At 46.7% G+C, this 24,454-nt stretch overlaps 1 protein-coding gene across 4 annotated transcripts in view; it reads left to right on the forward strand.

Moving 5' to 3' along the window:
* Nucleotides 1-22,498, forward strand: part of LOC115464871 (17-beta-hydroxysteroid dehydrogenase type 6-like) — a 67,203-nt gene extending 44,705 nt beyond the window's left edge. For 3 of the 4 annotated variants that reach the window (XM_030195232.1, XM_030195231.1, XM_030195233.1), the window contains exons 4-5: nt 8,921-9,084; nt 21,559-22,498. In XM_030195232.1, the coding sequence (XP_030051092.1) occupies nt 8,921-9,084; nt 21,559-21,776 (382 nt within the window). In that variant the 3' untranslated portion in view covers nt 21,777-22,498. The remainder of the gene's footprint in view (nt 1-8,920; nt 9,085-21,558) is intronic. The other variant, XM_030195234.1, reaches the window with a different exon arrangement.
* Nucleotides 22,499-24,454: the final 1,956 nt, after the last annotated feature.

Genomic DNA, 24,454 nt, shown 5'->3' on the forward strand with positions numbered 1-24,454 from the left:
GACATCCGTTATCCATGACTTCTTAACATCAAAAACCCTCCAACCGGGCACATAGCCCAAGAAATACTTAGATCAATCAACCTACTAACTACACTACAAGAAACTATTGAAACTCTCTCAATCCTCACCAGTAAACCCCAAACCAAACCCAATATCCATGAAACCCTCCCCACCACCCTGCCTTCAGAGCTATCCCAAATCCATCCCCTAGATCCCAATAAAAAGCCTATCAAAAGCCCCCCTCCCTTAACTAACCAGGGCTGCTAAGAAGATCCCTACACCTCTCCCCTCTCATGAGCAAAGAACTGAAAACTCTTACAGTAAGTTCATGAAGTAAATAACAAATTTCACCCTTTAGAACTAAGATTTTGCAAATACGGCTGCCAGATTTGAGTAAAAAATGCCCCTTGTTTAGGGGAATTTCTCACCTCCCTAGCCTCCCAGGTCGCCAAAAGGTGTACCTGGTTGCGCCAGTGCCAATAAGCGGGAGACTCAGCCGAAGTCCAGTACTGAAGAACACATTTCCGCGCTACCAAGCTCAATTTCCGACAGAACAAGCTTGATGGGTGACCTAAGGGCGCGAAAGCCCCGGGCTGATCCAGCAGAAACTGCCCCTCCATCCCCCGAACCATTTGCCCCAATGACCTAATCAGAAAACCCTGCACCCTCAACCAAAAAACTTGCACCGCAGGACACGACCAAAGGGCATGATAAAAGGAGTGAGGACTAGCCCCACATTTGTAGCAGGTCGGAACCACAGTTCCAGACACATGTGCCAACTGAGCCTTTGTCATGTAGCCCCTCAACACCACTCTATAACCACATTCTCTCAATCTCTCATCTGTTACCAGCCTACGTATGTTTTTTTTAATGTGGCTGCCACATCCCACGGCGCTAGAGATACTCCTAAGTCTTCCTCCCATCTCTTTTTAAGACGGTCATAGTTGTTCTTTTAGCATTTTTATAGACCCATCAGTCTGATAGGATATCAGTAGGTAGTTACCTGGGTTTCATGTTTTTAGTTTTACTGTTGCTCAGTTTGAGGTTTTTATGAGGAGTGTAGGTTAGTTTATACTTGCTAAATTTTGTTACCTTAACTCAGTGCTTCTCAACCCTCTCCTGGAGGCATACCTAGCCCAGTCTGATTTTCAGGGTTACCACAATGAATATATATGACATAGATTTGCATACATCACAAAGGAAGCAGACAAGAGAACCAACTAGTGGCAAATCAGTATAAAATGTATTATATGAAGCAATCTTTGACGGCAAACATTTACCACCAAGCTTTTACAAAACTTTTACAGCAATTTAAAAGCAGCTCACGCAGGCTCCTGGATGGATAAATAGCACTTAACTGGCTAAGTATTAATATTGAGCCCGAGATAGCCGGTTATCTCCACTGAAAATCAGCGCATAGCAGCTAACCAGCTATATTGCACGATATAACCAGCTATATGCAAATATTCAGCGCTTCGCCAGCTAAGTTTAGCGGCGAAAGTGGACTGCCTAAATAGCAATCCTATCTTTCACCACTATAAACTTAACCGGCCAGTGCTGAATATTGACATAGCTGGTTCAGTTTAAACTGGCGAAAGAAACCCCAGTGCTGGTCACTGGAAACATCCTGGCATTGAATATACATGCTTAGTGCCGATTGCGGGCCCAGTATCGGCTAGTGATTGTTTCAAGATGTGTTTGCTCCTATTATAAAGACTGAGGGGCCAATGTTCAAAAGTCCCCATTAAAAACCATGTGCGTTTAGATCCACGGTAGAAGTTACTGATTTTGAAATAGCGAGCAATGCTCAAAGAAAATCACATGCAAATGAGATTCACATAAATTTATCAATCGACTCGGTAGGGAAAGCGCCTAGCACCAGGGGTGTAGCCAGACCTCAATGTTTGGGGGGTCTGGAGTCCAAAGTGGGGGGAGCACAGTTTGGACCGCCTCCATGCCACAACCCCACATACTTTGGCTGGCAGGGGTCCCCATCCCCCACCAGCTGAAGTCTTTCTCCAGCACTGTTCTCTATGCTTTGCCTGCCCTGTTTCCTCTCACGTCATGTGCATGCTCGGTTTTAGTAAGCCAAATCAGGGGCCCCGAATCCAATTTGCATGGGCCCAGGCCCCCAAGGCCCCCCATAGCTACGCTACTGCATAGCACATGCACAGAACAGTCTCTCAGTAAGTGTTCATATTCTGTGCATGCCCAGGAATCCTGCTGTACTGTCTCCTTTCCCCTGTAGTACTTGCTGGCTCCACTGTCCCCGTCTCCGTTCCACTGTAGTGTTCTGATGCTGGCTCCTCCTTCCTCCTGCAGCTTACTTGCCTTCCTTCAGTCTGCACTCTACCCCTGATGATCTTGCTTAGGAATCTACTCCTTGCTGAAAGCCCCCCCCCCCAGCTGACATCACAGGAGCTTTCTCCCAGCCAGTTGGCTGCCTGCTTGTTTCTCCTCCCCCCCCCCCCCCCCCCCCCACCAGCTGACATCATAGGGGCTTTACCTAGCCCATCCGCAGTATACTTGTTTCTGGTCCCTAAGCTGTTCTCTGCTCTCCCACACTGATTTGCTATTGAAAAAACATCTCCTCCTTGCTGAAAGCCCCCCAGCCCCAGCTGACATCATTGGGGCTTCCCCCCTAAGCTGTTCTCTGCTCTCGGACAAGTTTTGCTACTGAAAAATGTAAGCAGACTGCTCCTTCCAGAAGTCACCCTCACACAACCACAGCTCCAGATTTGCCAGAAAACTTTGCATGTTAAAGGTAGGTTGCTCTTTTCTGTGCATCACACAGAATGCTCATTTTAATACTAATGAGCTCATTGTAATACATTTGCTTTGGGTTATCACTAGCAGCTACAGCAAATGGTTAAAGCCATGCAGAACCCCTTTGTGGATTAGACGCTAAATAATGTTTGCAGTTTTGTGCATCGGGCCCTGAATGAGCCCCCGAAACATGTTGGGCAATGATTGAAACTCCTCTATTGTAGGACAGTATATATCACATCTTGCCAGCAAAGATTGCTTCATATAATAAATTGTGTATTTGTTTGTCACTAGTTGGTTCTCTTGGCTGCTTCCCAGTGGTGTTCCTAGGTTGACTGCAAACCCGGGGCGGATTACCGCTGCCCCCCCACACGAATCACGACACCCTCCCCAAGTGCATCGCTCTTACCTCCCGGGGGTGCAGGGAGTAGTTGTGCGGCTGTCGGCTATGCCGGTTCCCTGCCCTGGAACAGGAAGTAACATCAGAGGGAGCAGGGAACCGGCGGAACCGATATCCGCGTGCAAGGAGGTTAGATAAAGCCATGCGGCTGCTCCCTGCACCCCCTTGCAGATCACACCCGCTGCCCTGTCCTTGATACATCACTGCTGCTTCCTTTGTGACATTTAGACCTTTGCTATAGCATTTTTGTGTCTCTTGGTTTTTCTGTATTCAAAACATTGCATCCACTGTCAACACTTTAGCAGTGAAAATTTTGACAGTGGATGCAATGTTTTGAATACAGAAATTTTGGATATTACCCCTGATGCAGCAAACGCGAAACGGAGGCTCCCTGTCGGGTTATTATAAGGAAGAGCCACCCAGTGAAGGACTTTAGAAGAAAACATAAAGCTAAGTGATTTGGGTTGACTCTCCCGGATATATGTATGATTTGTTTGCATTCAAAACAACGTGATGGAACTTATGTTGTTTAACCAGTTCCACCAGTTAGCTATAGTACATTGACAGAAGGATTGGTGGACACATAGAACAATATTTAAAATTGAGATTGATTGATTGAATGAGGGAACTGTGGAGTTTTTTTGAAGCTAAATGATGGCACGCTGAGCTCATGCCTTATAATTTCACCGAGAGGTGGTAGGCTGGGCGGCAACTCTGAAGCTTTTTTCTCCACTTATATATTATTTGCATTTCAGGCTGCTAGTTCTATGTGATATCCACGATACAAAAACACAGGTATTGTGAACCTGGTCTTGATTTGTATCTGCCATTTTCAGGGCACAGACCGTAGAAGTCTGCCCCAGCACTAGCCCCGCCTCCCGACCACCCCGCCTCCCCCCACCGGCTCTGCCACCCAATCTCGGCTAAGCTTCTGAGGATCCATTCCTTCTGAACATGATTCCTTTATGTTTATCCCACGCATTTTTGAATTCCGTTACCGTTTTCATCTCCACCAACTCTCGCAGGAGGGCATTCCAAGTATCCACCACTCTCTCTGTGAAAAAATACTTCCTGACATTTTTCTTGAGTCTGCCCCCCTTCAATCTCATTTCATGTCCTCTCGTTCTACCACCTTACCATCTATGGAAAAGGTTCATTTGCGGATTAATACCGTTCAAATATTTGAACGTCTGTATCATATCACCCGTTTCTCCTTTTCTCCAGGCTATACATGTTCAGGTAAGCAAGTCTCTCCTCATAAGTCTTGTAACGCAAATCCCATATCATTCTCGTAGCTTTTCTTTGAACCACTTCAATTCTTTTTACATCCTTAGCAAGATACGGCCTCCAAAACTGAACACAATACTCCAGATGGGACCTCACCAACGACTTATACAAGGGCATCAACACCTCCTTTCTTCTGCTGGTCACACCTCTCTCTATACAGCCTAGCAGCCTTCTAGCTATGGCCACCGCCTTGTCACACTGTTTCGTCGCCTTCAGATCCTCAGATACTATCACCCCAAGATCCCTCTCCCTGTCCGTACATATCAGACTCTCACCGCCTAACACATACATCTCTCATGGATTTCTACTCCCTAAGTGCATCACTTTGCATTTCTTTGCATTGAATTTTAATTGCCAAACCTTAGACCATTCTTCTAGCTTTCGCAGATCCTTTTTCATGTTTTCCACTCCCTCCCGGGTGTCCACTCTGTTACAAATCTTGGTATCATCCACAAAAAGGCAAACTTTACCTTCTAACCCTTCGGCAATGTCACTCACAAATATATTGAACAGAATCGGCCCCAGCACCGATCCCTGAGGCACTCCACTACTCACCTTTTCCTCATCCGAGTGAATTCCATTAACCACCACCCTCTGGCGTCTGTCTGTCAACCAGTTCCTAATCCAGTTCACCACGTCAGGTCCTATCGTCAGCCTGTCCAGTTTATTTAAGAGCCTCCTGTGGGGAACCGTGTCAAAAGCTTTGCTGAAATCTAAGTAGATTACGTCTATAGCACGCCCTTGATTCAGTTCTCCAGTCACCCAGTCAAAGAATTCAATGAGATTCGTTTGACAAGATTTCCCTTTGGTAAAACCATGTTGTCTCGGATCTTGCAACTTGTTGGCTTCCAGGAAATTCACTATCATTTCCTTCAGCATCGCTTCCATTACTTTTCCAATAGCTGAATTGAGGCTTACCGGCCTGTAGTTTCCATCTTCTTCCCTATCACCACTTTTGTGAAGAGGGACCACCTCCGCCGTTTTCCAATCCCACGGAACCTCTCCCATCTCCAAGGATTTATTAAACAAATGGACCCGCCAGAACCTCTCTGAGCTCCCTCATTATCCTGGGGTGGATCTCGTCCGGTCCCATGGCTTTGTCCACCTTTAGGTTTCCTAGTTGTTCATACACACTCTCTTCCGTGAACGGTGCTATATCCACTCCATTCTCATATGTACTTTTGCCAGTCAATCACGGTCCTTCTCCAGGATTTTCTTCTGTGAAAACAGAGAGAGAGAGATGTAACCCTATGGGTTAAAAGTTTTTTTTTTAAATGTACCTGACTGCTTCGGGGTCCAAGGTTGTGCTGTTGCCATGGAGGGAGGGTCCGGTCTGCAGCGGGGTGATTTGGTTGTGCCGTAGCCATGAATCCACGGTTGTTGGGAGCAGAGACTGAGGCAGCAGGAGCAGGTAGCGTGGAGCTGCATGGTTGTGGCTGCTGAAGTGTTTGGGCTGTTTGTGTGCATGCTCAGACAGCTTGGGAGGCAAGGGAAAGCAGGCTGTGCTGTGCCGCCTCTTCTGGGCATGCATGGTTTGCCTGCGCATGTGCAGAGGTGCAAGAGATCAGGCCTAGACAGAGCCAGCCCGATTCAAGAAGCAGAGTGGGGTATTGGGAAATGATAGGGAGATCTCCGGAGAGCCTCCCTGAAGATATTTGTTGTGTCGTGAGCACTGCAGCTCATAATGGCTTTGCGTGTATGTGCGAATGAAGAGCAGGAGAGAGGGAGTGCGAGAGTGTTGGGTGCCAGTGGCTGCCGGCTCGTGGGCAGAGCCGTGCAGCGGAAGGTGACAGCAAAGAGGGGAAAATGAAGTTGTTGCAGACTCTGGCAAGGTAAGGTCTGCTTGGGGTTGTGTTGGGGTTCTCTCTGGCTTTGCAGAGTTTGTGTTTTGGTAGACTGCAGGGCAGTGAAACAGAGAAGTGCATGTGGCATGTGCTGAGTGTTCTGCACGCTGGCGGAATCTTGAGCGGGGTTCTAAATCAGTGTTTCCCAAGTCCGGTCCTGGAGTACTCCTTGCCAGTTAGGTTTCCAGGATATCCACAATGAATATGCATGAACTTGATTTGCATACACTGCCTCCATTATATGCAAATCTCTTTCAGGCATATTCATTGTGGATATCCTGAAAACCTAACTGGCAATGAGTACTCCAGGACCGGACTTGGGGAAACACTGTTCTAAACTGCTGAAGCAGGCAGTTGGGAGGGTGATTTTGCAAAGGACTGACGTGTGTGTGTGTGTGTGTGTTAGTGTCTGTCTGGTGTGAATTAAAAGTAACTGTTGAGACTAAAATTGACTGTTTTTGAAAGGCTGTGTGTTAGTGAATTAGTTAACTTCTGAGCCTCGTGGTAATTTTAGGCTTAAGGCTGAGAGACTGAATGAGTGAAGAGACAGGAGGAGAAGAAATCTTTAAAATTTTAAGTTGTAGAGGTATTGGGAGGTAAAAGTGATATTGAACTTTTCTTGATGAGAGAAATTGCTGTTTAAATGATAGACTTTTTGGCTGCTGTCAAATATGTATCAATGATTTTAGTGACCTGTCAACAGAACTATATGACACAGAAGGAAGTTTAAGCGACTGTGTTGATTGAACGTGAGGTATTGGGTGTCATAACTCTGGTTCATGAACCAAGAAATATTGAATACTAGAGATATATACAATTTATATTGGAGCTTACTCTGGAAAATTAATTCTCAGAAGTGCTGCTGAGAAATTTTACTGAGCTAAGAGGATACTCTATTATTCTTGTAGAGTTAAGAAAAACTGAAGCTGAGTTACCTCAAGATAAACAAGTTAAACACAGTTGATACTGTAAATTAGTTCTTCGGTAGGAGACCAGAAATTAAGAGGTGAACTGAAAGTGGTAGTCCTACTAATTAGTGGAAGAGCTATCTTAGGGCAACAAAATTATTTTTTCTTTCTGGTTAGCTAGTGAAAGTAAAGAAATAATTAAATTCTGCACACCCGAAATAAATAGATAATTTTATTGGTTAGGGAACATATTTTTTTTTTTGTAGTTTGTATAGTCAGAGTACTAGGTACTCCTGTTTCCTGGCCACTGCTGAGAGGAAGACTGGTACCCACAGAAATAAAGATAAAGAAAGAAGAACTCTGCAAGAGAGCAGGAAGTTCTGCACAGTTCATGAACTGTGAGAGTCTACTGAATAAAAAAAAAGGAGAACTAAAGAAAATAAGAGTAGAGAGGAAAGTCTGAGAGAAAAATATAAAAAATACATACTTACCTGTTTTGGGTTCCAGCACAGAGGTCAGACCTGCAAAACAAAAGTCAACATAAAGTATCAAGCTCAAAGGTTAACTAATTGAATCAGCTAGCATTCTGGTTTAACTTTATATTATTACTAAAAGGAGATGCTTATCTGATGCTGTTTTGAGAAAGTTTTTGGGAAGTTCAAGAAGGTTATGCTGAGAATCTTGTAAAAGAGGGAAATGGGTAAACCTGCTATTAGTTTATTAAATTGCTTGCTAATAAATCTTATATTTATTATTAAACTCCCTGGTTGGCTTAAGAGTTCTTTTGGGGAAACACAGTTTCAATTTTACTAATATTACTGTATTTCCTTGCTCTGCCACCAGGGAGCTTACAGAGAGAATGTGGCTGATTTCAGGGGCTGGATAAGAACATAACATAAAAACAGAAGCGTTGCCATACTGGGATAGACCGCAGGTCCATCAAGCACAGCATCCCGTTTCCAATAGTGGCCAATCCAGGTTACAAGTACCTGACAAGATCCCAAAACAGTACAATACATTTTATGCTGCTTATCCTAGAAATAAGCAGTGGATTTTCCCCAAGTCCATCTTAATAATGGCTTATGGACTTTTCCTTTAGGAAGTTATCCAAACCTTTTTTTTAAACCATGCTAAGCTAACTGCTTTTACCACATTCTCTGGCAACGAATTCCAGAGTTTAATTACACGTTGAGTGAAGAAATATTTTCTCCGATTTGTTTTAAATTTACTACTTTGTAGCTTCATTGCGTGCCTCCTCATCCTGGTATTTTTGGAAAGAGTAAACTAGCGATTCATGTCTACCTGTTCCACTCCACTCATTATTTTATAGACCTCTATGTAGTAAAAGCAGTTAGCTTAGTGAGGTTTAAAACAGGTTTGGATAACTTCCTAAAGGAAAAGTCCATAAGCCATTATTAAGATGGACTTGGGAAAATCCACTGCTTATTTTTAGAATAAGCAGCATAAAATTTATTGTACTTTTTAGGGATCTTGCCAGGTACAAGTGACCTGAATAGGCCACTGTTGGAAGCAGGATGCTTGGCTTGATGGACCTTCGGTCTGTCCGAGTATGGTAATACTTATGTACTTATGAGTTGCAAAATTACTCTCTACATTTTTACCCTTTGCACAGTAAAATGTACTGTACCGAGTTTTATTGTATAGGCCCCAGTACGTTTTCTACATCTGGTTAATCTCGATGATTTCCACCCTAGGCGTGACCTTCGACCCTTTGGAGTGAAAGTTGCCATCATCGAGCCCAGCATGTTCAGAACCTCAATTAGTGATGCCCAAATCATAGAGCAGAGCTTCCAGCACTCCTGGAACCAAATCCCTGTGGAGATCAGAGAGACCTATGGGCAGCAATACTTTGAAAAGCGTGAGCTTTCTGCTTTTGATCTTTAAATGGGGGAATGTTTGGGCAGATTAAGGCTAATGAGGCTATGCTGTATGTGACAACTTTTTGATAGAGACTGGAGCACAAAGATTTTAAGCATTAGTGCTCCTTTCATTTCTCAGATAGCTCCTCTTCTTGATACTCTTTTCAGAATTTGCATGCACTGCCTCCATTGGATGCAAATCTCTGCATGAATATTCATTGTGGATATCTTGAAAACCTGACAGGCTGGGGAGTAGAGATGCCGATTCCGTGTGTTTCCAGCGGGATTGGGCTGGTTCCCGTTGCCCCCCCGCAGTATTTTCTTTTCGAACACTGCAGGTCACGGGCTATTGGGCGATTTTGACCGCCGTGGCCGCGGGTTGGGCGCATTTCTATTGGTGACTTCTATTGGCCAATATTGGACCAATAGAAGCCCTGAGAAGGCGGGTGCAGGCTTCCTTTAAGTATGCCTGCGTGCCCTGAAGGGGAGCCCCCAGGACAGGTTTGGGAATCACTAGACTAAGGCCTTAATCTTCACTGCCAGTCCTCCAAGGCTGCTAATGGGTCAGGTTTTCAGGATATCCCTAATGTAAATGCTTATTGTCCCTCAATGGGCTCTTGAGAAACCTCTTTAAATCTTCAAATGTAATAATTTATCTTCAATTCTTTGTTGAATCAATTTCCTATGAATCTTCTATCACACACTTATTATGAAAACCAATACTTAAAATATGTGAAAGTAGTTTTCAGTGCATCCCCATCATCCCAATCCTAGAAACGTGGTGGTTTAACGGATGATAATCATTGCGCCAACAGCTATAATTGTACTTAATGAAATAATGTTAAAAAAAATCTGTACTTAAGAGACTGGAATCAAATCAGTTCCTTCTCAAGCTGCTGGTGCATTCTACAATTGTGTTCCAGAGAGGAAATATAACTCTCTGCATAATAAGTGTGCGAAGCGAATGCTACATACCTGTAGAAGGTATTCTCCGAGGACAGCAGGCTGATTGTTCTCACTGATGGGTGACGTCCTCGGCAGCCCCTCCAATCGGAATCTTCCTAGCAAAGTCCTTTGCTAGCTCTCGCGCGCATGCGCGGCCATCTTCCCGCCCGAAACCGGCTCGAGCCGGCCAGTCCAGTATGTAGCAAGACAATACACTTCAAGGGAAGACACAACTCCAAAGGGGAGGCGGGCGGGTTTGTGAGAACAATCAGCCTGCTGTCCTCGGAGAATACCTTCTACAGGTATGTAGCATTCGCTTTCTCCGAGGACAAGCAGGCTGCTTGTTCTCACTGATGGGGTATCCCTAGCCCCCAGGCTCACTCAAAACAACAACCAAGGTCAATTGGGCCTCGCAACGGCGAGGACATAACTGAGATTGACCTAAAAAATTTACCAACTAACTGAGAGTGCAGCCTGGAACAGAACAAACAGGGCCCTCGGGGGGTGGAGTTGGATCCTAAAGCCCAAACAGGTTCTGAAGAACTGACTGCCCGAACCGACTGTCGCGTCGGGTATCCTGCTGCAGGCAGTAATGCGATGTGAATGTGTGGACAGATGACCACGTCGCAGCTTTGCAAATTTCTTCAATGGAGGCTGACTTCAAGTGGGCTACCGACGCAGCCATGGCTCTAACATTATGAGCCGTGACATGACCCTCAAGAGCCAGCCCCGCCTGGGCGTAAGTGAAGGAAATGCAATCTGCTAGCCAATTGGATATGGTGCGTTTCCCTACAGCCACTCCCCTCCTATTGGGATCAAAAGAAACAAACAATTGGGCGGACTGTCTGTGGGGCTGTGTCCGCTCCAGGTAGAAGGCCAATGCTCTCTTGCAGTCCAATGTGTGCAGCTGACGTTCAGCAGGGCAGGAATGAGGACGGGGAAAGAATGTTGGCAAGACAATTGACTGGTTCAGATGGAACTCCGACACGACCTTTGGCAAGAACTTGGGGTGAGTGCGGAGGACTACTCTGTTATGATGAAATTTGGTGTAAGGGGCCTGGGCTACCAGGGCCTGAAGCTCACTGACTCTACGAGCTGAAGTAACTGCCACCAAGAAAATGACCTTCCAGGTCAAGTACTTCAGATGGCAGGAATTCAGTGGCTCAAAAGGAGGTTTCATCAGCTGGGTGAGAACGACATTGAGATCCCATGACACTGTAGGAGGCTTGACAGGGGGCTTTGACAAAAGCAAACCTCTCATGAAGCGAACAACTAAAGGCTGTCCTGAGATCGGCTTACCTTCCACATGGTAATGGTATGCACTGATTGCGCTAAGGTGAACCCTTACAGAGTTGGTCTTGAGACCAGACTCAGACAAGTGCAGAAGGTATTCAAGCAGGGTCTGTGTAGGACAAGAGCGAGGAGCTAGGGCCTTGCTGTCACACCAGACGGCAAACCTCCTCCACAGAAAGAAGTAACTCCTCTTGGTGGAATCTTTCCTGGAAGCAAGCAAGACGCGGGAGACACCCTCTGACAGACCCAAAGAGGCAAAGTCTACGCTCTCAACATCCAGGCCGTGAGAGCCAGGGACCGGAGGCTGGGATGCAGAAGATCCCCTTCGTTCTGCGTGATGAGGGTCGGAAAACACTCCAATCTCCACGGTTCTTCGGAGGATAACTCCAGAAGAAGAGGGAACCGGATCTGACGCGGCCAAAAAGGAGCAATCAGAATCATGGTGCCTCGGTCTTGCTTGAGTTTCAACAAAGTCTTTCCCACCAGAGGAATGGGAGGATAAGCATACAGCAGGCCCTCCCCCCAATCCAGGAGGAAGGCATCCGATGCTAGTCTGCCGGGGGCCTGAAGCCTGGAACAGAACTGAGGGACTTTGTGGTTCACTCGAGATGCGAAGAGATCCACCAAGGGGGTGCCCCACGCTTGGAAGATCTGGCGCACCACTCTGGAGTTGAGCGACCACTCGTGAGGTTGCATAATCCGGCTCAGTCTGTCGGCCAGACCGTTGTTTACGCCTGCCAGATATGTGGCTTGGAGAACCATGCCGAGACGGCGAGCCCAAAGCCACATGCTGACGGCTTCCTGACACAGGGGGCGAGATCCGGTGCCCCCCTGCTTGTTGACATAGTACATGGCAACCTGGTTGTCTGTCTGAATTTGGATAATTTGATGGGACAGCCGATCTCTGAAAGCCTTCAGAGCGTTCCAGATCGCTCGCAACTCCAGGAGATTGATCTGTAGACCGCGTTCCTGGAGGGACCAGCTTCCTTGGGTGTGAAGCCCATCGACATGAGCTCCCCATCCCAGGAGAGACGCATCCGTTGTCAGCACTTTTTGTGGCTGAGGAATTTGGAAAGGACGTCCCAGAGTCAAATTGGACCAGATTGTCCACCAATACAGGGATTCGAGAAAACTCGTGGACAGGTGGATCACGTCTTCTAGACCCCCAGCAGCCTGATACCACTGGGAGGCTAGGGTCCATTGAGCAGATCTCATGTGAAGACGGGCCATGGGAGTCACATGAACTGTGGAGGCCATGTGGCCCAGCAATCTCAACATCTGCCGAGCTGTGATCTGCTGGGACTCTCGCACCCGCGAGACGAGGGACAACAAGTTGTTGGCCCTTGTCTCTGGGAGATAGGCGCGAGCCGTCCGAGAATCCAGCAGGGCTCCTATGAATTCGAGTTTCTGCACTGGGAGAAGATGGGACTTTGGGTAATTTATTACAAACCCCAGTAGCTCCAGGAGGCGAATAGTCATCTGCATGGACTGCAGGGCTCCTGCCTCGGACGTGTTCTTCACCAGCCAATCGTCGAGATATGGGAACACGTGCACTCCCAGCCTGCGAAGTGCCGCTGCTACCACAGCTAGGCACTTTGTGAACACTCTGGGCGCAGAGGCGAGCCCAAAGGGTAGCACACAGTACTGGAAGTGGCGGGTGCCCAACTGAAATCGCAGATACTGTCTGTGAGCTGGCAGTATCGGGATGTGTGTGTAGGCATCCTTCAAGTCCAGAGAGCATAGCCAATCGTTTTGCTGAATCATGGGGAGAAGGGTGCCCAGGGAAAGCATCCTGAACTTTTCTTTTACGAGATCTTTGTTCAGGGCCCTTAGGTCTAGGATGGGACGCATCCCCCCTGTTTTCTTTTCCACAAGGAAGTACCTGGAATAGAATCCCAGCCCTTCTTGCCCGGATGGCACGGGCTCGACCGCATTGGCGCTGAGAAGGGCGGAGAGTTCCTCTGCAAGTACCTGCTTGTGCTGGAAGCTGTAAGACTGAGCTCCCGGTGGACAATTTGGGGGTTTGGAGGCCAAATTGAGGGTGTATCCTTGCCGGACTATTTTCAGAACCCACTGATCGGAGGTTATGAGAGGCCACCTTTGGTGAAAAGCTTTCAACCTCCCTCCGACTGGCAGGTCGCCCGACACTAACACTTGGATGTCGGCTATGCTCTGCTGGAGCCAGTCAAAAGCTCGCCCCTTGCTTTTGCTGGGGAGCCGCGGGGCCTTGCTGAGGCGCACGCTGCTGACGAGAGCGAGCGCGCTGGGGCTTAGCCTGGGCCGCAGGCTGTCGGGAAGGAGGATTGTACCTACGCTTACCAGAAGTATAGGGAACAGTCTTCCTTCCCCCGAAAAATCGTCTACCTGTAGAGGTAGAAGCTGAAGGCTGCCGGCGGGAGAACTTGTCGAATGCGGTGTCCCGCTGGTGGAGAGACTCTACCACCTGCTCGACTTTTTCTCCAAAAATGTTGTCCGCACGGCAAGGCGAGTCCGCAATCCGCTGCTGGATTCTATTCTCCAGGTCGGCGGCACGCAGCCATGAGAGCCTGCGCATCACCACACCTTGAGCAGCGGCCCTGGACGCAACATCAAAAGTGTCATAAACTCCTCTGGCCAGGAATTTTCTGCACGCCTTCAGCTGCCTGACCACCTCCTGAAAAGGCTTGGCTTGCTCAGGGGGAAGAGCATCAACCAAGCCCGCCAACTGTCGCACATTATTCCGCATGTGTATGCTCGTGTAGAGCTGGTAAGACTGAATTTTGGCCACGAGCATAGAGGAATGGTAGGCCTTCCTCCCAAAGGAGTCTAAGGTTCTAGAGTCTTTGCCCGGGGGCGCCGAAGCATGCTCCCTAGAACTCTTAGCCTTCTTTAGGGCCAGATCCACAACTCCAGAGTCGTGAGGCAACTGAGTGCGCATCAGCTCTGGGTCCCCATGGATCCGGTACTGGGACTCGATCTTCTTGGGGATGTGGGGATTAGTTAAAGGCTTGGTCCAGTTCGCCAGCAATGTCTTTTTGAGGACATGGTGCAGGGGAACAGTGGACGCTTCCTTAGGTGGAGAAGGATAGTCCAGGAGCTCAAACATTTCAGCCCTGGGCTCGTCCTCCACAACCACCGGGAAGGGGATGGCCGTAGACATCTCCCGGACAAAGGAAGCAAAAGACAGACTCTCGGGAGGAGAAAGCTGCCTTTCAGGAGAGGGAGTGGGATCAGAAGGAAGACCCTCAGACTCCTCGTCAGAGAAATATCTGGGATCTTCTTCTTCTTCCCACGAGGCCTCACCCTCGGTGTCAGACACAAGTTCACGGACCTGCGTCTGCAACCGCGCCCGGCTCGACTCCGTGGAGCCACGTCCACGATGGGGGCGTCGAGAGGTAGACTCCCTCGCCCGCATCGGCGAAGCTCCCTCCGCCGACGTAGTCGGGGAGCCCTCCTGGGAGGTGGCCGCAGTCGGCACCGCACGCGGTACCGACGTCGGGGACCTCACCCCGGGCGATGGGCCAGCCGGCGCCATGCTCGACGGTACCGGAGGCGCAAGCACCGCCGGTACCGGAGGGGTAGGGCGCAACAGCTCTCCCAGAATCTCTGGGAGAACGGCCCGGAGGCTCTCGTTCAGAGCGGCTGCAGAGAAAGGCATGGAGGTCGATGCAGGCGTCGACGTCAGAACCTGTTCCGGGCGTGGAGGCTGTTCCGGGCTGTCCAGAGTGGAGCGCATCGACACCTCTTGAACAGAGGGTGAGCGGTCCTCTCGGTGCCGATGCCTGCTGGGTGCCGACTCCCTCGGCGACCCAGAGCTCTCGGTGCCGACGCGGGAAGGGGACCGGTGTCGATGCTTCTTCGACTTCTTCCGAAGCATGTCACCGGAGCTTCCCGGCACCGACGAGGAGGACGTAGAATCCATCCGTCGCTTCCTCGGGGCCGAGACCGAAGAGGGTCGATCTCGGGGGGGCTGTACCGCAGGAGCCCTCAGGGTAGGAGGAGACCCACCCGAGGGCTCACCGCCACCAGCAGGGGAAATGACAGCCCTCACCTGCACTCCACTCGATGCACCACCGTCCGACGACATCAGGAGACGAGGTCCCGGTACCACCGACGTCGATGCAGCTATCCGATGTCTCGGCGCCGATGCAGAGGGCCGATGCCTCGATGCACTCGATGCACTGGCAGCCAAGGATGAAGGTCTGGACGCTGATGACGTCGATGCACACGATGACCCCGGTGCCGATGCCGACGAAGCGCCCGAGAACAAAACGTTCCACTGGGCCAATCTCGCTACTTGAGTCCGCCTCTGTAACAGGGAACACAGACTACAGTTCTGGGGACGGTGCTCGGCCCCCAGACACTGAAGACACGAAGAGTGCCTATCAGTGAGCGAGATTACCCGGGCGCACTGGGTGCACTTCTTGAAGCCGCTGGAAGGCTTCGATGTCATGGGCGGAAAAATCACGCCGGCGAAGTCAAAATCCGAAATGACGAATTTGGAGCACCAAAACTTTAAGGGAGAAAAAATCTCGACCGAGGCCGAAAGAGGCCTACCCCGACGACGAAAGAAAACTTACCGGGGCAAAACTGGAAGTACGGGAAGGGGAAAATGAAACCCAAGGGGGTTTTCGGAGCAATTCCCGACAGGTAGAAAACTTTTCCGAAGAAAAAACACGTCAATAAAACACGGACGCGCGAGGTCGACTCTCCGGGGCTCGACACGACAAAAAACACAGCCGTACCGAGTGCGGACGAAAGAAGACTGGCCGGCTCGAGCCAGTTTCGGGCGGGAAGACGGCCGCGCATGCGCGGTGCGCGCGGGCGCGCGAGAGCTAGCAAAGGACTTTGCTAGGAAGATTCCGATTGGAGGGGCTGCCGAGGACGTCACCCATCAGTGAGAACAAGCAGCCTGCTTGTCCTCGGAGAATAGTAGATTCATACGAAATTGATTCAACAAAGAATTGAAGATAATGTAAATGCTTGAAAGATATTTGCATTCCTACTACCTCCACTCATGCTCTGTATTTTAAGACTCCAGTTCCCCTTTCACACAAGCAATAATATAACAGATATTTGTGAAGTACTATTTTCCTGCCAGATTTGCATGCTTTCTCCATCTTGTACCCTTGGCAGGAACGGAAGCCATCTTAGAGGTTCAAATCACCTATTTGCTGCCAATTTTAGTGACATTTTGGATACTTCCAAACATTTCATTTTAAGTAAACACCTGTTTTCATATTTCCAGGACTTTCAGGATCCAAATTGGGTGGTAATTTTGTATAGTCTTTCTTTTGGGTATTCTTTACAAATTAAGGGCTCGCCTAGTTCCAGGTCTCAGTCACATGGACTATTAGCAAAACCTGAAATATATTCTCTGATAGAAGAACAGATTTGTCACTTCAGAATGCAAGGCATACTATCTCTAGTTCAAGAAGACACTTCAAAATGAAAGTCTTTACTGCATGAAGTTTCTTCAAGGCAACCAAGTTCCAAAGCACTTTCACATCATGCAGGTATGCAATGCAGAGCAGGGTTCAAATTCTTTCTTCCATACATTTCTGAAAAACTCTCCCTTCCATTGGAATGTTAGGCTCTTTGGGCCTTTATTGGTCTTTCTGACTCCCCAAAGAACCTTTTGGTAACTATCACTCCAAAGACTGAATCTCTCCTTTGCAAATCATTTTCTCCTCTTCCCTGCTGATTCCTACCAACTCCTGGAATAAGCATGGGTTGAGTAGCTGTCTCATTTTCTCTTTTCAGTTCAGTTGGATATATTAAAGGTCCATTGCACCATTACAGGGGCTTTTCTACATGGTCCTCTACTTCCACCACCACAGGATTAAGGACTTTCTCAGGATCCCTTTGTTCTTCTTAGATTTAGATTTATTGTTTGTAACCCTTTTTTTATCCAGGGAGGCAAATAAAAATTAACATACATAACACCACACTAATAAAACAACCACCAAACATAATCAATGTATGACATATCCAAACAATATTCTCCAGTGATAACAGGGGGTAATCTTGCTGATGAACCCTGGAAATAGGCCATCAGGATGCTGCCTCTTCCTCCTACTGGTGCTCATGGAAACTACTACTACTTATCATTTCTATAGCACTACTAGACGTACGCAGCGCTGTACACTTGAACATGAAGAGACAGTTCCTCCTCGACAGAGCTTACAATCTAATTAGGACAGACAAACAGGACAAATAAAAGATAATGGAATTACTCTCACTCCCAAGATGACACTGTCTCCAATCTCCTAGTGAACACACTGACCAATCCCTAGAGTGTACCACTGTACTAACTACTGCAAGAGAGTACCATAGTGAAATGTCTAGAGCACACACATACATATTTTTATATGTGATCTTAAATGGCTTAGATGTATTCCTATGTGTAATGAGTAATTTTTAATGTTCTAGATGTTTGACTTTACATGTTACAATACTTATACATGTAATAAGTTGTTTTTTTAAATACATGATTTAATTTTAATTTATATGTGTATTTTTAATTCTAAGTTATGCTTTTACTATATGCATATGGTTGTTTATGATCCAGACTTTTATATGATTTGTATATGATTTTTGTATGTTCTTTTAGACTCCTGAAGCAGGCGCATAGGCACCAAAACACAGCTGCTGTGTCGAGTCACTTGATACTCTTTAATAAACACTGTAGTGTTATAAGTCTCCCTGGGTTATTGAAAGGGCCAGATCATCCTACTCCTTTTTTTGCTGCTCAGCCTACTCTACACCCATCACTAGCCATATGCATTACTCTGGGAAGAACAAGAACCTTTCATCAGTTTTCTTCTTTAACCTCCATAGCCAATGGCTCTTTTGCAACTAGTTCAACAGTTTAAGATGTAAAAAAACAACAACCCAATTTGTTTATAGCACTGTCACCCCTGCAACAAACTTGAAACCTCAAAAATAATGGGGTTAATATTCAAACCCACTGCCAAATGGATTTATCAGCTTACCTTTACGCCCGATATGCAATGGCCCTACCTATTTAGGTAGGAACCCTGAATATGCAGTCCTAAGTGTAAACACAGTAACACAGTAAATGATGGCAGATAAAGACCTGTACGGTCCCATCCAGTCTGCCCAACAAGATAAACTCATTTTACATGGTATGTGATACTTTATACCCGAGTTTGATTTGTCCTTGCCATTCTCAGGATACAGACCGTAGAAGCAGTGGCGTAGCCAGACTGCCAATTTTGGGTGGGCCTGAACCCAAAGTGGGTGGGCACAAAATTTTCTCTCTCTTCCCCCCTCCCCCAGCAAAATGTAGTCACACTCAGATACATTTGTCACACAGGGTAAAGTGCTGCTTTTCAGTGCATCCGATTTCAGACAATTTATTTAATAGCCTAATCCTTTTCAGTGAGCTTTCAGAGGCCAAAATCTCCTGCCTCAGGTCAGTATAATGCTGTTACGGTATCCTCTCCTGACCTAAGAAAGGAAGTATTGGTCTCTGAAACTTTATTAACACCATATTACTTTATCCTAAATTACAAATAAAATTATTTTCTTTACCCTTGTTGTATGGCCATTTACTTTTTCTCATTGTGTTTCTAGATTCTGCTTTCCTTCGTTTTCGCTTAACTCTTCTGCCAGGGTTTCCTGGCCATTTGTCATTTTTCTCTCCTTTTTCTTTGCTTTCTTCAATATTTTTCTGCCTCTCTCTCTCTGTCCAGATTTAATTCATTCTTACTATCCATTCTTTAATTTCCTTCATCTACTTATGGCTTTTAATCTTTTTCTCACCCTTGTTCTCCCCATGCCCCTTCCTCTTATTCTCCAGTCTCTCATTACTCTCCTTTTCCATCCAGCAGCTTTCTTCTTTCTCTCCCCATCCTTCCAGTGTCTCCCCTCTCTCTCCCCATCCTTCCAGTAGTCTCCCCTCTTTCTTTCTGCATCCTTCCATTCAGTGTCACCTCTTTCTCCCTACCCTTCCATCCAGCGTCTTCCCTCTTTCTCTCCCCATCCTTCCACCCATCTACCCTCTCTCCTGATCCTTCCATCTAATGTCTCTCTCTCCCTCCTTCTAACCAGTGTCTATCTCTCTACCCTTTTCTGCTCAGTGTCCCTTCTCTCTCCACATCCTTCCAGTCTCTCCCCTTTCTCTCTGCATCCTTTCATCCATCTCCCCTCTTTCTCTCCCCATCCTTCCATCCAGTGTCTCTCTCCCTATCCATCCGTTTTCCCTCTCTCTGCCATCCTTCCATCCATTTTCCCTTTCTCTGCCATCCTTCTGTCTGTTTTCCCTCTTTCTCTCCCCATCCTTCCGTTTTCCCTCTTTCTCTGCCATCCTCCTGTTTTCCCTCTTTCTCTCCCCATCCTTCCGTTTTCCCTCTTTCTCTGCCATCCTTCTATCTGTTTTCCCTCTTTCTCTCCCCATCCTTCTGTTTTCCCTCTTTCTCCCCAGTCCCATCCTGCCATCTGTTTTCCCTCTTTCTCTCCCCATCCTTCTGTTTTCCCTCTTTCTCCCCAGTCCCCATCCTGCCATCCGTTTTCCCTCTTTCTCTCCCCATCCTTCCGTTTTCCCTCTTTCTCCCCAGTCCCCATCCTGCCATCCGTTTTCCCTCTCCCGATTCAGGCCCACCCGATTCAGGCCTACCAGCCCCAGCTACAAAAAGAAGAAGCGCTCAGCTGATTGAGCTGAGCGCCGCCACCAACGCTAAAGACGAGAAAAAATGTTTTTTAAAAAAAAGCACGGCACCGCAGGCAGCCTCGAAGCAATGGCTGCTGGCTCTGCAGGCTCCTCCCGTCTCTTACGTCACTGCTCCTGCTTCGCTCCAGAGCCAGCAGCCAATGCTTCGAGGCTGCCTACGGTGACGCGCTTTTTTTTTTTTTTTTACATTTTTTCTCGTTGTTAACGTTGGCAGTGGCGCTCAGCTCAGTCAGCTGAGCGCTTCTTCTTTTTGTAGCGCTGGCCCTGCTGCTCAACAGGAAAAGCAGGAGTGGCCGGCAAGGGGAGCAATGGGAGTGGGCGGGCCAGAGCTGAAATTGGGTGACCCGTAGCTACGCCCCTGCGTAGAAGTCTGCCCAGCACTGTTTTTGTTCTAAGTTCTGAAGCTAACATCGAAACCCCTTAAAATTTACACTCCAGCCCATTCCAATCTATTCAGTCACGATCAGGGCGTAGACTGTAAAGAAGGTAACTTATCTGTTGGAAGCTAGAATAGTTATTTGTGTAGTCCCTCTATACAGATGAATTTATCTGCATACTGACTGAATATTGTTGGTATCAGCTTAAATTTTGGCCTCAATGATACATTTTGGCAAAACAAATTAAGAATTAGCTGAACCTGTATTAAAAAATAATAATGTATGCTGACAGAATAAATGCGTTTGAATATTGAACAGGAAGTGTTTAATGTGGATCTACTGTGGGAGCAAGGAAGAAGCTGCACCTTTATTTATTTATTTATTTATTTATTTTTATTTATTTATTAGGATTTATTTACCGCCTTTTTGAAGGAATTTACTCAAGGCGGTGTACAGTAAGAATAGATCAAACATGAGCAATAGGCAATTACAGCAGTAAAAATATTCAAGTAACAATACAAAATATGGCATGGTATACTTGAAGGCTAAACAGTACTTAACCCAGAGGCGTATCTGGAATCCGGCGGTAGGGGGGGCCAGAGCAAGAGAGAGGGGGCACATTTTTGCCTCCCTCCCCCCGCCGCCACCGCCTCTCTCCACTCCCCCCGCCGTCAACCCTCCCCCGCTGCTTACCTTTGCTGGCGGGGGGCCCCAACCCCTGCCAGCCGAGGTCCGACCCGCAGTCTTCATATTTCGTCTTCCTCCGACTCCTCCGTGGCCATGCTGTAACGCTGCTGATTCGTTGAATCCAGTTCGGAGTCTGACGTCGCAGCACGTTGTACACGCGTATAACGTGCTGCAACGTCAGACTCTGAACTGGATTCAACGAATCAGCAGCGTTACAGCATGGCCACGGAGGAGTTGACAGTGGGGAGGGGGGCCAGGGCGAAATCTGCGGGGGCCCAGGCCCCTGTGGCCCCACGCAGATACGCCCCTGATTTAACCTACATGCGGAAGGAGGAAAAAGCATTGGAAAATGGAGAAGATTCTCTTTAGAGAGTCAGATGTGGAGGAGGGAGAGATGCTGGTGACAGCTGAATGGGAAAGAGTAAGGAGAGAGGTTGGGCATAACAGAGCTAAGGACAGGCAGCGACTGTTTCACAATTTATTTTTTATATCTACAGGTTCCAAAAACATTATCCATGCGCTATCCAGGGCCAGTTCAGATCTTTCACTAGTGACAGATTGTATGGCACATGCTCTGACTGCGGTGCACCCCCACACACGCTACTCAGTTGGATGGACCGCCAAACTCTTCTACATCCCCATCTCCTACCTGCCGACAGAACTGGCAGACTTCCTGCTGACCCGATCTGCTCCAAAACCAGCAAACAGAGCCTGAAACCACTGGAACTTTGGCAAAGGGCCATTGACTGAAAGACTTCTGATCATACCAGAAACATGAAAAAAGACAAATGTGCAGAGGAGATGAGGGGAGTGTGGAAGACTGTGAAGTTGAGTAGTATCAGTAAACTTTACGCTGCTCCCCTCTATTACCACCATTTGAATTTTTTCTTACTCTCTTTATGGTATCTTAGTTTCAAGAATTTTTGGCATGTATTTCAGCTGCTTATTATCACTTGTTTGGACCAGTGCAGTGGTTAATTTATGGGTATCCCTCCAACAGCTTTGAAACCACTTCAGATTGCACGGTTGCCAGTGCTCGCTTTCTGGTTGGTGCTAGTCATTTTACACACATAACACCAGTTTTTGCAGTCTTTACACTGGTTGCCAATCATTCACCCCTGGATTCTATATAGAGCACACAAATTTGGGTGCCAAATTTTGCACAGGTCAAAGATGCCTGTGCAAATTAATTAGTTAACAAGCCATAACTGGAAATAAATTATGCCAACAATCAATTATTACAGTTAGTTGACAGTAATTAGATTTTGCATACGCAACTTGTTGCACGCTATTCTATAACTCCATGTTCCTAAATCCCCTCATGCAAAACTCAAAAGGGGGCAGGGTAGGGGTGTTCCAAATATGTGCATGCGGAATTATAGAATATAAGTACATAAGTATTGCCATACTGGGAAAGACCAAAGGTCCATTGAGCCCAGCATCCTGTTTCCAACAGTGGTCAATCCAGGTCACAAATACCAGACAAGATCCCAAAAATGTACCAAACATTTTATACTGCTTAGCCCAGAAATAGTGGATTTTCCCCAAGTCCATTTAATAACGGTCTATGGACTTTTCCTTTAGGAAGCCGGCCAAACCTTTCCACCTTTACCATATTCTCTGGCAACGAATTCCAGAGTTTAATTACACGTTGAGTGAAGAAAACTTTTCTCCGATTCGTTTTAAATTTACTACATTGTAGCTTCATCGCACGCCCCCTAGTCCTAGTATTTTTGGAAAGCGTGAACAGACGCTTCACATCTACCCGTTCAACTCCACTCATTATTTTATAGACCTCTATCATATCTCCCCTCAGCCGCCTTTTCTGTCATTCCCGCACCCAGTGCCAAGAATTGAGTGTCCACTTGACAGGACAATACTCAATGCAGGGACATCATCATAAAACCACAATCAGAAAACACTCCCAGCACTCTATATATTTAAGACACCTGTACAGTTATAGCTTGTTAATATGGACCCTCAGAAAACTTGGCATACTTGGTGCACCACCTCTTTTTGTGCACATTCATCATTGGTCCAACCATTTTATAAGAAAAAGATTATTTACACTTTACTTTCAAAAATGAATTTATAAAAAAATATTTGAAAGTACTTAGCTTGCATAAAGGGGGTCTTTTACTAAGCTGTGGTAGCGTTTTTTAGCTTGCAGTAGAAATCAGATGGTTGTCTCGGCGTTTACCACCAGCTGATTTCTACCGCAAGCTAAAAATGCTACCGCGGCTTATTAAAAGACCCCCAAAGTTTTCATATAACATATCAAACTGTCATCAAATTGGTCCTACTACCAACATGGCTAAGCTTCGAGTTCTTCATCAGGGTAGAGGTCCGCAGAAACAGACTCCAACAAAAAAAATCACTAGCAATCCAGCAAATTTATAAAATGTTATGTCATTTTTCTGTCAAGTGACTACATACAGTGGCATGTGTATGGCATTCTTCTAGGCAACCAAAATGGCAGAGGCTTCTAATTGCCGCTATTAAATTGACAGATACTTATCACATGATTGACATGCAGCATTTCTATTAGACAACATTCCCTCTAATGACCAACGGGAAAGTTTACACCAGCAACCACCATTCTAGTTTAGACTTAAGACCATAGGGTTGCATAGTACCCAACTGGTAGATCCAGCACTGTTCTTTATAGTTGAGAAGTTGCTCAACGTTCCCACCCAAGCTGAACACTATCAATCACTCTCCATTTAATGTCCTGCCAGGAGAGTTGACAATCTTGTATTACAAAGTTTTGTCTGTTCCTTTGATTCAACACTGGCTTGATTGTCTCTTTTATGTTCTAAATGTGGTGTATGTGACAATACTTTATCTCATGCGTTCTGGTTATGCATATTGGTGTGAAGATACTGGAATAGATTATTAAGCTTTCTGGAGATATTATTGGGGAAAACCATCATCCCAACCCCGCTGGCCATTTCGTTTGGAAAAATGGAACACTGTGGACTGCTTACTCGATCTGAGCACATTTTGGTTTATAAAGTATGTATAATTGGTAAAAAATGTTTATTGCAGCGTTGTGTTTTAGACTACCTACCAACCTGTTGGCATTGGAAAAATGTATTTCATAATTTAATGGTGATGGAAACTTGGGATGCTTGCTTAACTGTTCAATGAAAGAAATGTGTTTGGGCAATTTGGGGAGCTTATATAGAATATCTATCACCTCGAGCACAAAGCTTAATACTTAATGAGTTGGACCTATAATTGATGACAGTAGTATCTTCTCATGTTGCGGTCTTTATGATGTTGAAGAGGGTGAGGCATGGGGTTTTAGTTCAGAATGTCCAGATCTTTATTGTCATTAATCCGTAGAGTGTCATACGAGTCCAGGCTCTCCACAATCAGTTAATTTCTTGC

The sequence above is a fragment of the Microcaecilia unicolor genome, chromosome 3 (assembly GCF_901765095.1).
Source record: "Microcaecilia unicolor chromosome 3, aMicUni1.1, whole genome shotgun sequence".
NCBI classification, from domain to species: Eukaryota; Metazoa; Chordata; class Amphibia; order Gymnophiona; family Siphonopidae; genus Microcaecilia; species Microcaecilia unicolor.